Source organism: Cololabis saira, chromosome 12 (assembly GCF_033807715.1).
Source record: "Cololabis saira isolate AMF1-May2022 chromosome 12, fColSai1.1, whole genome shotgun sequence".
In the NCBI taxonomy this organism is placed as follows: Eukaryota; Metazoa; Chordata; class Actinopteri; order Beloniformes; family Belonidae; genus Cololabis; species Cololabis saira.
The window spans coordinates 43,440,879-43,455,022 of NC_084598.1; the positions used below are offsets into that span (position 1 = coordinate 43,440,879).

The following is a 14,144-nucleotide window of genomic DNA, read 5'->3' on the forward strand; positions in this document are numbered from 1 at the left end:
TTTATTTCAGGGGGGATGATTTGGACTGTTTTTATTTCAGGGGGGATGATTTGGACCGTTTTTATTTCAGGGGGGATGATTTGGACTGTTTTTATTTCAGGGGGGGGGTAATTTGGACCGTTTTTATTTCAGGGGGGATGATTTGGACCGTTTTTATTTCAGGGGGGATGATTTGGACTGTTTTTATTTCAGGGGGGGGGTAATTTGGACCGTTTTTATTTCAGGGGGGGTGCCATCACATCACCCCTCATCCCCCCTCAACTCGAATACTGCTCACACGGAACTCAGAACTTCTTCATAAATAACTCCCAGAGAGAAAAAAAACACCAGCAAGCTAACAAACAAACCAATATTTCTCTCAGAGTTAACAAAACGAACCAGCAATCAACAACTCGCAGCTGTTTTAACCTCTCCTCCTGATGGGCTGCAGGTGTGGTTTAAGGCTGATTTATGGTTCCGCGTTACACCAACGCAGGCCATACGCCGTGGGTTACGCGAACTACTGCGTACCCTACGGCGAAAGCTCTGCGTCGATTTAACGCGGAACCATAAATCCGCTCTCACAGCGCGACTCACTGTGCGCCCGGCTCGGGCTCCTCGCCGACTCCGCGCTCATATATATTTAATAAATGTATAAAGCCCATATATTAATAAAGCCTCACTTGGCCGAGCCCTAACGCTGAGACCATGGTAGATTTAAGTTACACGCGGACACGCCGCACTGTTGACTTTTCCCTGCCGGCTCTGCTCACTGAACGGTCCCCACACAAACAGTGTCCAGCGGCGCTACGTTCCGCCGCGCCGCGTTCCCAACGCTTTTTTCTGTTGTCGGGATGTCTCGCGGACGCGGTGTTGGTGAATTCTTTAAAAAACAACAGCTAAACGGGTTAAAATGCGTTGTAACGCGCGTTACTTAGATTGTAACGAGTAAAATATTACCGAAAATTTATTAGTAATGCGTTATATTACTGCGTTACAGCAAATAGTGATACATTACTGTAATTGCGTTACTTTTGTAACGCGTTACCCCCAACACTAAAAACGGGTAAAAAAAGGAGAAATTGTTGAACAGAAATCATATCAATATCAAAAAAATATTGACGGTTACAAACTAATTGTAAACACAGGTGTCACTCATGACGCTGGTGACGTTTCTGTCTCATAATGTGACGTTCTGAAGCCTAAATGTCCGTTTCTCTCTGTTTACAAGCAAACGTGAAGACGGAGTTTTTGAAAATCTCCACTTTGGCCGGAGTTTTCAGAAATAATGGTTTTTGGAGACTTTGAGCTTCGTTTTCGTGTAAATGAACGGCCAAAACGCATGAAAACGCCACCGTTTTTGCTACCTGGAAACGGGGCCTTAATCATGACGATGAGTTTTCAGTTAGTGTTCTGTTACCGTTTGTTAATGAAATGAGAGACTGAAATAAATGTTTTTCCTTCATCCACAAAAAGCGTTTTTCAGCTCTTTTGTTCCCAAACTCCTACAGTTTTATGTCTTTAGTCACAGCTCAGGAGTCATTACGGCCGCCAATCAAATGTCAAGAAGTTAAACATAAGTTTATTGCTGCATATACAGTTTTTCACAATTGTTTAAACACATTTCCTGATATACTACCTCACTTTCTCAAAACTCTAAACAAAAAATAAAAAACTCACACACAAAATGCTAAATCCTACACTTCTCTTGCAAAAGCACACTCTATCCTCAAAACAGTGTTAACTCTTCACTAAATGGTATTTCCTTCTCAAATGCCAAACACATACATCATTTGAGTAGACATTTCTAAGCACCCACTGAACACTGATGTGCAGAATGGAAGACACTATAGTATGAATGGAAAACACTATATGAATGCCTCTGTAGAATCATGCTTTTGTATGTTCAGTGTTACACCTTCAGCTGTTGGATGTAATTTATCACCATATAGTATTCTTATGTATATGCTACTCAAATAGAAAACACACAATTCTTTACTGTAACAACAAATAATATTTTTACAGTACAGTATTTGGACTCAAAATGTGCAGTCCACTGGACATCACAGCAAGCTGGGGATGAAAACTTGACAGAAAATAGAAACAGAACAAAAGTATTAGGCTGCATCCTGCCTTTCATCCCTGGCTGGCCACAGGACCTCATCCACGTCGCAGGCGATGTTCTCCCTGGCCGAGCAGCGGGGGAACAATCTCCTACAACGCCGCATGAAGCCTTGACAGGCCTCAGCAGTGACATCGCCACATGTGTCCTCCGTGGCCTGCAGCAGTGGGATCCGTGTCTGAGGATTTCTCTCATATACCTTCCATCTCCAGGCAGAGAAAAACTCCTCAATTGGGTTGAGGAAGGGAGAGTATGGAGGGAGATATAGGACATCAACTTCTGGATGGACCGTGAACCACTCACGGACCAGAGCAGCCCGGTGGAAACTGACATTGTCCCAGATAACAACGAACCTGACCAGCTCTGTGTCCTCCATCTGGTCTGGCTGGACAATGATGTTGTAGAGCTGGTCCAGGAATGCTAGAAGAAGTGCAGGGTTGTAGGGGTCAAGGGTGGCGGTGATGGAGGACGCCGTGGTGATTGATGGCAGCACACATTGTTATGTTCCCCCCACGTTGGCCAGGGACCTCTGTGATGGCACGCTGGCCGATGATATTCCTCCCTCGGCGCCTTCTTTTTACAAGGTTGAACCCGCTTCATCAATGAATATGAATTCAATGGCAAATTGCTGATTGCATATTGCACAACAGCCTTTGGAATTTAGAAATGTGATTGACTGTGTGTTCTGTGTGAACAGCAAGAGAGGGAATTCAGGAAGAGTGTGCAGGATATTGGGAATTGTGTGTAGTGTTGTGAGAAATGTGTGGTATGGAATGGGAATTTGAGTCTAGAGCAGTAAATGTGCTTGGATTTCAGCAGGATTGGTTCAGCCACCTGAAAAATGAGTTTCAGGTTGTGCACATTGTGTCTGATGTTCCAATAAATGTGTTTAAACAATTGTGAAAAACTGTAAAACAAAAAAAAAAAAAAAAGACCTCCCCCTGTACAGTTGTCATGGAGACCCAGAATCGTTAATACAGTAAGTTTATTTCTGCTCTGAAGTTGGACATTTTCACTCGGAGAAACGTCTGTGCGTCAGTCGAGGAAGTGCACGTCTTCGTACTTCTGGGTAGATTCAAGTGGAAAAAAACACCAAAAGCACCTTCATCTTCATCTTCATCCTTTCCTTCGACTTCATCTCCTGCCTCATCACGTCCTCGGCATTTATGTCAGAGTCAGGAAAACAGACGGCTTTGGAATCCGGTTTTATGTCTGTTTACTCCAACAACCCAGAACTTAACCTTGTAAAATAAAAGAACGAGTGGAGGCAGAATGCTGCGAGCGAGTGATGAGAGAGGTGTTGATGGAGAACGAGGGAGAGGAGGTGAAAAACAGGCTAAAGGAGACGGATGGAGAAGGGAAAGAGCGGCGGAGGAAAGTGTAAAACACTGAAGCGACGGGGAAAAACAGGACAAGCAGATGAGACGATGACACAGCAGTAGAGAGAGAGGGAACGGAGAGAGGAGAGTGTGGAGGAGTGGAAGAAGAAAGTGGAAGAGGGTCAGCTGAGTGGGAGGGACGGCAGAGGAATGGATGGCGGTGGCCTGAGTGGGCGGAGGAGAAGAGAAAGATCTGTTGATCATTTCACAGATCCAAGATTCTTTATTGTCATTGTTCATGTTTCATAACGATGGAGTCCCCCCGGCTCAACTTTCACCACAACTTTCAAGTCTTTATTTCTGTGTTTGATGAACTTTGGATTATAAAACGGTGCTGAAACTGCAGCAACTTTGTCCGTCCTAGACAACTTTAATTATTCTATTAACAGCTGTCTGTCTGTCTGAGTGAAGGGCGGGGGCGGTTGATGTTGCGGAGATGGAAGTAGGCGGACCGGATGGTGTTGTTGATGTGGGTGTGGAATGATAGGGTGCTGTCGAGGACAACACCATGGGCCAAATCCACAAAAGGATTGCGCGGCTTTTGCGGCCGCTAAACCGGTGCAAATGAGACAAAAAGAGAGCGTCTAATTCACAAAGGGCGAATTGCACCACAAACTGCGCTGCCAAGCAAATAGTGTCATGGTGCGCCTGTGCCATTTGCATGCATGCAAATTAGGCAATATTCATACATTCGGTGCAAAATTGCCCCCTTTCTATGCAAATAAGCCTCATTGCAAAAACCGTCTAATTCACAAAGGCCAGCGCTATTTGCCACACGCAAAAATAGTGGAGCAAATACCGTCTTTTCGAAGCGTGTATTAACTGCGTGCAAACTCACTCCTCAAGGCTGATTTATGGTGCCTGAGATTACGGCGTAGGCTCTACGTCAATTTAACGCAGAACCATAATTCAGGCTTCACTCCCCGTCTGTCTCTGTTTCTCTCTCTCTTCAATATCATTCAAGCCTGTGTGATACTGAATGATATTAAGGGTGAAATCTACAGTCAGACATGACTGTAGAAAGTCAGATCAAGTGGGGTTGTGGACTTATCTCGGATTTAAAAATAAAAATAACAGGACGGAGCTCAGGATTCATCCATACATAAGGGGCTGCTTTATTACAAACAATTCCACCATATAAACATATAAATTTAGAATGTGTGTGTTTAACAGCTGACCTGTAGGTGTGTGTAGCAAAACACAGAACATGAATTACTGTCAGATCCTGATCTGATCCACAAAACTTTATGGGCGTGTTTGCCCCGGCATATCATTACAGCAAAATCTTTTGTGAATAGGACCTTAAAGCAGGGCAAATTGCGGGCGCAAATGCGGCGCAATTCACAGCGCTATTTGCGGGAGCAATCTATTCTTTGTGAAATTTGGCCCCTAGACTCTTGACCTGAGGGGAGGGGGAGACCGAGGAGTTGTCTATGGTGAGGGTGAAACTGGGATATTTGATGAGGGTGGACCTAGAGCCAATGAGGACTATCAGGTTTTATCACTGTTTAGTTTGAGAAAATATGAGGAAAACCAAGATTTGATTTCCTGCAAACAGGCACAGAGGGAGGAGGGTGGGAAGGTGGAAGTGGGTTTGGAGGAAACGTAGAGCTGGGTGTCGTCCGCGTAGCAGTGGAAGTGGATGTTGAATTTACGGAAAATTAGACCAAGTGGGAGGAGATACATGATAAAGAGGATAGGGCCAAGGACAGAGCCCTGGGGGACACCGGAGGAAAGGGAGGATGGATGGGAAGTGAAGGATTTCAACTGGATGAACTGTGTACGGCCAGAGAGATAGGAATGGAACCAGTCTAGGGGTGTGTCAGTTATGCCGATGGAGGATAATGATATAATAGCTGATTCTATAATTTGCCATTGACAGAGCGGTCCTGGCCTGACCGCTCCTGCTCACAATCTCCCTGGAGGAATGTAAACAAGATGACTCTGCTCCCACTAGCCCCTCCCCTCTCCCACGAACACCTGCGGACCCTGTTTTCAGAACTGTACGAGCCACCTGATAACATCAAGGACATTGGCTGAGTAGCAGTTCTGAGCGAAGGTTCACGGACATACCGCACACACACACTAACTGATAACCACACATCTTCAACGCCTTCCCTGGCTCCCTTCTTATCAGCCCCCCCTGACACGGACATCGGGTTTGAGCACCAGCTGCCGCGGCCCTCACTTGGATGAACTGTGCCGGGACCCCCCCTCCCCCGACCTGCCCATACCATACATACCCATAAGCTATGATGTTGTCTTGTTTGTGTATGTTTTTTTATGTCTGTTGAGCTGTGTGCTGCTGAGGTGTTTTTTTTTGCAACTTAATACTGTGTATATACTCAGTGTGAAGATGTATTTTTTTTCTCCCCCCCCCGACGTCGAGCTGCGTGACATCGGACGCTCTCTGTCCACACTGAAACCGTTAAACTCGAGGTCAGTTAGGACAGTCCAATACAAAAATAAAGCCATGGAATTGATTTTGTCGCTGACGCTCGCATCACATGGGACAGGCTTGTCCAGTGTGTCCCATGCTGCTCTTCTACCCAGAGAGGCTTTGTTCCCTCCCCTGCTACACGTCATTCAGGCAGCCAATCAGCGCAGAGCTTCATTATCATAGCCCCGCCCCCTCAGAATCCAGCACAGAAAAGGAGGTTAGAAGCGGTAAAAATAGAGGCTGAATTTCTGATTTATGTAGAAAAAACAAGCTTTTGATTGTTTTTAAGACATTCAAGGCCTGTTTAAAATATACATTAAATGCCATAATATGTCCCCTTTAAATGTTGATTTTATTATGTGAAGAACTTTGCGTTACTCGTGTATGAAAAGTGCTATCAATAAAGTTTGATTAGATTTGAATACAGAGACCACACGGCACCCTGGGATGAAGAAGAACCCGAGGAAACACCGAGTCTCTCAGGTAAAAGTCTGTCGTTCTGAGAGTAAAAGCCTGAGTGAGCGTACAGTTCTGTCATCGTCAGAAACACGCCGAGCCTCCGGCACTTCCTGGCACTCGTATCTCTGAGAGTGATGCACCCTGGGAAGTCAGCTGATCCCTGCGGCGGGCCCTCGTATCTCTGAGAGTGATGCACCCTGGGAAGTCAGCTCATCCCTGCGGCGGGCCCTCGTATCTCTGAGAGTGATGCACCCTGGGAAGTCAGCTGATCCCTGCGGCGGGGAGGATGACAGGGACGTTATCTGCCCCCGACGGCGGACGCTTTCAACACGTCGAGGAACAACAGACGTGATCGTGGAGGTTTGGCAGGATCATCCCTTAAACCCCGTTACCCACAATGCAGTGCAGCAGCTTCCCGTATAAACCAGACCACGGAGATTCTAAGGCATCTACAGCGTCTACAGGTTTGACCAAGTTATATTTAAGACTTTTTAATACCATTTTCCAACAAATTTAAGACCAAAAAGACACTTTGAACCCAGATTTACATTCACCCATATTTGCTCTCCTCGTCTGGAGGCTAAGAAATCCAGCACTGAGGTCGAGGTTGCCAGATCTGACAGGTTCCAGCCCAAACTTTATGTAAAACCCGCCATAATCTTATATTATCTATGTTAAAACCATAAATTATTAAATGCACAATAGATTTCAAGCTTCACATCACCACTAAATAGCCCCAGAAAGTTCAGGCTTCAAACCAAGACTAAAATTAAATTGAGTAGATTGAAGCAAATAAAATATCAGTGAATTTATTGTGTAAGTTTCTACTTTTCTCTGCCATAATGGAAACTTTTTTCTTAATAATTTATCCTGAATATTTAGTAAAAACCAGGAAAAGCAGCCCAGATCTGATCAACCCGCCTAATTGGGCTGAAATCTGCCCAACTTGGCAACCCTGACTGAGGCGTCTAATAACTGGTAAACAGGTTTATTTCTCCTCAAAATGATTAAATAAACTTTTCCTTTTCAAAATGTAAGAAAACTTTTTAATGATGACGGATAAATTCTATCTAAAATGAAGACCCTTGGATTCAGATTTAAGACAAAGTAAGACATTTAAAGGCCTTATTTTAGGAAAATGTAATGTAATACTTTTTAAGGACCTGCGGCCGCCATGGGAGTAGTTCTGTCTGCACCCGTCTGGAGGCGGCGTCGCCTCCCTCCAACCACCCATGATCCTCGATATATCGTGACCCGCATCCAGACCTGGTACCCTCTGTTTCTCTTACTGGTTTAAAAGCTACGGGACGGCCCCCCTGTGATGTCACACGTGGGTTTCTTCTAGGGGTGGGTAGAAATATCGAAAAATCGATGCATTGCAATTCTCCCCGCCCTAATTCAATATGGATTAAGCAAAGCCTCTGAATGATTCACCTCCTGGCCTGTGGGGGCGCTGTGCGCAATATTTTCTTATGATTCGCGGTTTGTGGACAGCGGCAAGCGGAAAATCTTTCAGATCAGACGTTTGGGCTCATTTTGAATTCCCATTTAAAGAAGGAACCTTAGAAATGGACAAAAGTAGGGTGGTGTGTACAGTAAGTTGTGCCAGGAAGAACTAAAATACAACAGCAACACGACAAACCTGCAGAACCACTTAAGCCGACACCATGCGGACGCAACAACCTGAGGCTGAAACTGTGGACCCAAAACAGATGCAACTCAACAAAGCCTTAAACCGTAAACTACGGCCAAGGGCCCGGTTTCCCAGATCAGTTAAGTAGTTCTTAACAGCGAAAGACTTCTTTCAAACCATCTTAAGGAGCCTGTGAAAGAACTACTTAACTGTTAAGAACTACTTAACTGATCTGGGAAACCGGGCCAAGATCCGTTGGCGCACGGAAGATAACGGAGTCTTCATTTGTAAGGACCTTCGACCGTACAGTGTTGTGGAAAATCAAGGTTTTAAGAAGATGGTACACACTCTTGAACCACGATACGCGATCATGTTGACACAGAACTGTCATGTTTTTTTATTTTAACTTTTGTACTACAGTACAAATGCACAAGTGAGCCATGATGGTGCTGCTAAGTTTAATTGCTCAGTTCATTTCTATGTGAAGTAACATGCCACATTTTAAAGGCATGAATAAAAATAAAATTAAAAAATTGCCAACAGGTATTTGTGTATTTCTACGTCTTACTGAATCAATATCGAAGCATTTCAATCAATATTGAATCAAATCTAATCGAAACCTAAAGAATCGAAATCGAATCGAATCGTGAGGTTTTTTTTTTTTTTTTTTTTTTAATATCAATATGCAACATTTTATTTCCATATTTTCAAGTTCCGGTGTTTTTCAAAATGAACATTTTCTTTTTTTTTTTTTTTTATTGTATTTTTATATTTTCAGACACAAAAAGAGGGGTATACCTTAGATACATAGAACACAAACCCCCACAACTCAATTTCCAAAAATAAAATAAATTTAAAAAAAAGTCAAAGTCCATACATACCAAAACATATTTCATAGTGCTATAATCATGCCAAATATACTAACCAAAAATTCTACTCAATGCACTAATTGAGAATACCAGATAGTACTACCCTATCTGTTCTATCAATGACTCTGAAATAATAATTAAATAGTTAAATAATATTCCTACCTACTTCTTGATGAAGGGGACTTATCAAAATGTCATTACTTTCTTATCCTAAGTTGGGGCTGGTCCGTTAAAGAACAAAAATGATATCCAAATATATACCCTCAAAACACAACGAAAACAAAAACAAAAATACCTAACAAAACAAAACAGACAAACGGTGGGAAAACCCCACTTAAAACAAACACGACAACAAAACAATACAAACCATTACACTCAGGTCTTATCATTGTCACTATGCCTTACAATTACCTACGTAATCTTAAAATCAAATTCTGTATGAGATTGCCATATTTTTAAAAAGTCTGAGGATTTGCCTTTACTCTTGTAGTAAATATTGTCAAGTGTAAGGTAGCTTGAGAGTCGTGAGGTTCTTAACAATACCCAGCCCTAGTTTCTTCGGCGAGGACGACGTCAAGTTCCTACCCATGATGTAGACCCGGTTCCCCACCAGGAAGGGCGTGGCCCCGTACCGGCCCCGTACCTACCCATGATGTAGACCCGGTTCCCCACCAGGAAGGGCGTGGCCCCGTACCGGGGCGTGGGCATGGCCGCCGCCGGCTGCCACTGGTCCTTCCCCGCGTCGTAGACCCGGACCAGGGCCTGGGCCGCGGTGTCGGCCCCCATGCCCCCCAGGGCGTACACCTGCCCGTCTGCAGAGACACAAAAGACAGGGGTCAGACACGATCCAGGCGCTCAAAGGCCGGAAAAACAAACATGAGTCATGATTTTAGTTTCCTTTGGATGAAAGGACATGTTCTGGTGCCTGAAGGGACTAGAGGTCAAAGGTCACCCCATCTGGGATTGTTTGGTCTTAAGATCCGTGATCAGCGTCTTCATCTCACAGCTTTTCCTCAGAAGTGGTTGAAAAAGGCCAAATTATTATTCATATACGTATATTTAACTATTTATTCATCCCTCAGTGGGGAAATTCAATTTGAGCAGCAGCAGTTCACACAACACACAGAGAAAAAGGATGAAAAAGTACAAATATATAATAAAAAACATACAGTATATACAGAAGAAGAACAATAGTGCAGTATGAGATCATATAAACAGTGCAGTGCAAGAACAGGTAGGATATGTTGATGTAGGGATGTAATTGTGCTGAATGAGGGATGAGGATAGTTTTGCACAGGATAAATATAATATAACATTATTGAGGTTAAAATATAAAAGACACTGCACATCTTTGTTATTGTTTTTGTCAGCCTGTTTCAATTTTAGTTCTAGTCTAGTCTTTGGGTCCAGCTATCATTTTAGTTTTTATTAGTTTTAGTCTCGTTCATTCTCCTTTTAGTCGTGTCAAGTTTCAGTCGACTAAAAGTCTTTTAGTCTTATTTTAGTCTAGTTTTAGTCAAAGATTGTATTTAGCCAAACCCATTTTAAAATTCAAACAAGGTTATCTTATTATTATTATATTATTGTTACCTTATAGACTCAAGAATACATTCATTCCAGATACAGAAGTCGCTAATTTGAGTTTACAACATATTTATTTTTACATTTTAGTCTGGTTTTTATTCCTCTATGATATTGTTATATATTTAATTATCGTCATCGTCACATGACCAGCATTTTCGTCTCGTCTCGTTTTCCTCAGGTGATGAAGGTTCGTTGACGACGATATTTAGTCAGAATTTTGGCAACACCACCGTAGTCCCACAGGGACCAGTTCTGGGGTCTCTAGTCACAGCTTATGCAGATGATTCCCAGATCTACGTTGAACTCTCATGATTAGGATCCTTTTTTTATTTAGTAATCTACATTTTAGTCTGGTTTTTATTCCTCTACAATATTGCATTATATATTCAATTAACGTTATCGTCACACGACCAGCATTTTCGTTGCGTCTCGTTTTCCTCAGGTGATAAAAGTTCGTTGACGTCGATATTTAGTCATATTTTTCGTTGACGAAAGCAACTTTACTGTTTACTACCATGGGGAGGCCTGTAAATAGTTGTGGGAAAGTGGAGTGACTCCGCACACTAAAAAATCAGCTGCTTTGACACTTGTTGTCTCCGATCACAGATAAACCGTGTTACGTTGGTTTATCAAACAGGTGATTCGGCCCGAACGCAGGTAGTGCCGCGTCCGTCTCCAAGCTGCAGCGTTTATCTCTGAGAAACATCCACGACCCCTGAATCAGCCTCCCACAAGGACACGCACCCCCCCCAGCACTGCAGTGCCATTAGGATACAGGGAGGAGGAAAAGTGCTGAGTAAGCAAACACGAGGCTGAAATGCTGCAGTGGGGAGGAAGAACAGAGGAGAGACGAGGAACCGGCGGCTCAGAGGTTTACATTCACAGCCCATTAGCATGAGCGCCTTCAAAGTTGTGAGAATTAAAATGATGCAAGATAAAAGGGGGGAGGGAAAGGAGCCGAGGGGAACTCAGCCCCCCCAGACGGATGAGGGATCTTCAGAACTGTGACTAAAACTCAAGAAGAAGAAGGAGATAATAAACCTGTCACTTGGACCGGTGCTCTGATGCTCTGATGCCCTGGCGACTCGTGGGAAGGACCGAGCAGGTCTTCCCCCATCAGTATGTCTTAAAGCTTGACGCGTGGCTCGTCGACGGCCAGTGGAGTCACGTGGGAAATTGAAAAAAACTGGATACTCCTGTGTCTGGAAATCTGCTGAAGGAACGTTTAAACCCCTTTTTAATCTGAACTGTATCGTTGGCTGAATATCCAAATATATATCGTATTGTTGGCTGAATATCGTGATATATATCATATTGATGGCTGAATATCATGATATATATCATATTGTTGGCTAAATATCGTGTTATATATTGCAGCGTTGGCTGAATATCGTGATATATTGTATCATTGGCTGAAAAATCGTCATATATATCACATCGTTGGCTGAATATCTTGATATATATCATATTGATGGCTGAATACCGTGATATATATCGTATCGTTGGCTGAATATTGTGATATATCGTATCGTTGGCTGAATAATCGTCATATATATCACATCGTTGGCTGAATATCTTGATATACATTGCATCGTTGGCTGAATATCGCGATATATATTGTATCATGAGCTGAATATCGTGATATATATGGTATCATCTGCTGAATATTGTGACATATATTGTATTGTTGGCTGAATACCATGATATATATCGTATCGTGGGCTGAATATCCTGATATATATCGTATCGTTGGGTGAATTCTGTGATATGTATTGTATCGTTGGCTGAATATCTTGATATACATTGCATCGTTGGCTGAATATTGCGATAAATATCGTATCATGAGCTGAATATCGTGATATATATCGTATCGTCTGCTGAATATTGTGATATATATCGTATCGTTGGCTGAATAATCGTCATATACCGTAGATGACCATTTAGTAGCCCGGGCGTTTAATATGCTAAATCCACTTGGACCCCAGGCGTTTATAAGAACCAGGCGGGTATTTGCACCAGGCTACAATTTATTTTTGCAATGAGCAGCACCAGACCATTACTTACAAAGAACATATGAGATCACCATAGTACCACTGGAACTAAAATTGTACACACTGTACACAACACAACACCTCACGACGAGCTCCCGATCACGAATCGTGAGGTCGCAATAAAATCAAGCGTGTTTGAAATCCTGGTCGCTCCTCGTGAAGGAATCACAGTTGAAGCAGCTACGACCCGATTGGACTCATCCTTTCACAGAGAGCATGCACAATCTCTGATGTTACGTCAAAAACTATTATTTGTAGTTTAAGTTTTGCAAATTCACATTACAAATCATGTTTTAATAGCAAAAAAAAGCGCATTTGCACGTATGGTGCGTGTCGCCGCGTACCCTGCGCCGTAGGCTCTGCGTTGGTGTAACGCGGAACCATAAATCAGCCTTCAGTGTGTGCGCTGTCTGCTGAACTCTTTTTTCTCTTCTCACTTTGCTGGGACGCCGGGTTCCTCCGCAGACACAAAGACACAACTTTTGCGGTACGCGTTCTTTGTTGTGTCTAAAAATGATTCGCAGTGCACACACCCAATCAGAAACGGTACAGATATTTTGGGATTTTAATAGAAGGCGGAGCAGAGCGGTGACAACCTTTATGAGCGAGGAACGGAAATTCTCGCCGCTTCACTCCGCTCACATGCTCTGATATACAAAGACAGTTTGTCTGTGTAACGGCGACACACGGAGCTGATCAGAGCAGTATGAACGATACTGTACACAATACAATGCAAATACAGTGTTATTACCAGGTTATTACTGGTATTCCCCCGGGCGTTTAATTGAACCGGCGTTTATTATGCCAAATGGGCTCGGACCCCCGGCGGCTATTAGAGCACAGGCGCGTATTTGCGCGCGGGCGACTATTTGGTCATCTACGGTATATCACATCGTTGGCTGAATATCGCGATATATATTGTATCATGAGCTGAATATCGTGATATATATGGTATCATCTGCTGAATATTGTGACATATATTGTATTGTTGGCTGAATACCATGATATGTATTGTATCGTTGGCTGAATATCGTCATATATATCGTATCGTGGGCTGAATATCCTGATATATATCGTATCGTTGGGTGAATTCTGTGATATGTATTGTATCGTCGGCTGAATATCTTGATATACATTGCATCGTTGGCTGAATATTGCGATAAATATCGTATCATGAGCTGAATATCGTGATATATATTGTATCGTGGGCTGAATATCGTAATATATATAGCATATCTTTGGCTGAATATTGTGATATATATATATATATATATATATATATATATATATATATATATATTTATATATATAGGAATATTTATATATTGATATAAATAGGAAAGTGCCGAGTAAGCAAACACAAGGCTGAAATGCTGCAGAGGGGAGGAAAACAGAGGAGAGACGAGGAACCAGCGGCTCAGAGGTTTACATCCCATTAGCATGAGCGCCTTCAAAGTTGTGAGAATTAAAATGTGAAGGCGCACGGCGCAGCGAGATAAAAAGGGGCGAGTGTACAATGGACCATAGATTCAAATTCTGGATTTCAAAAGGAATAACTACTTTCTACTCTCTAACAAAAAAGGGACAATTAAAATATGTTGAAAGCTTAAGAAAAGAATACTACTTTG

At 42.8% G+C, this 14,144-nt stretch overlaps 1 protein-coding gene across 2 annotated transcripts in view; it reads right to left on the bottom strand.

Annotated features, from left to right (window-relative positions):
- Positions 1 to 14,144, bottom strand: part of LOC133457501 (kelch domain-containing protein 8B-like) — a 277,606-nt gene that overhangs the window by 72,824 nt on the left and 190,638 nt on the right. For both annotated transcript variants that reach the window (XM_061736838.1, XM_061736839.1), the window contains exon 3: positions 9,529 to 9,693. In XM_061736838.1, the coding sequence (XP_061592822.1) occupies positions 9,529 to 9,693 (165 nt within the window). The remainder of the gene's footprint in view (positions 1 to 9,528; positions 9,694 to 14,144) is intronic.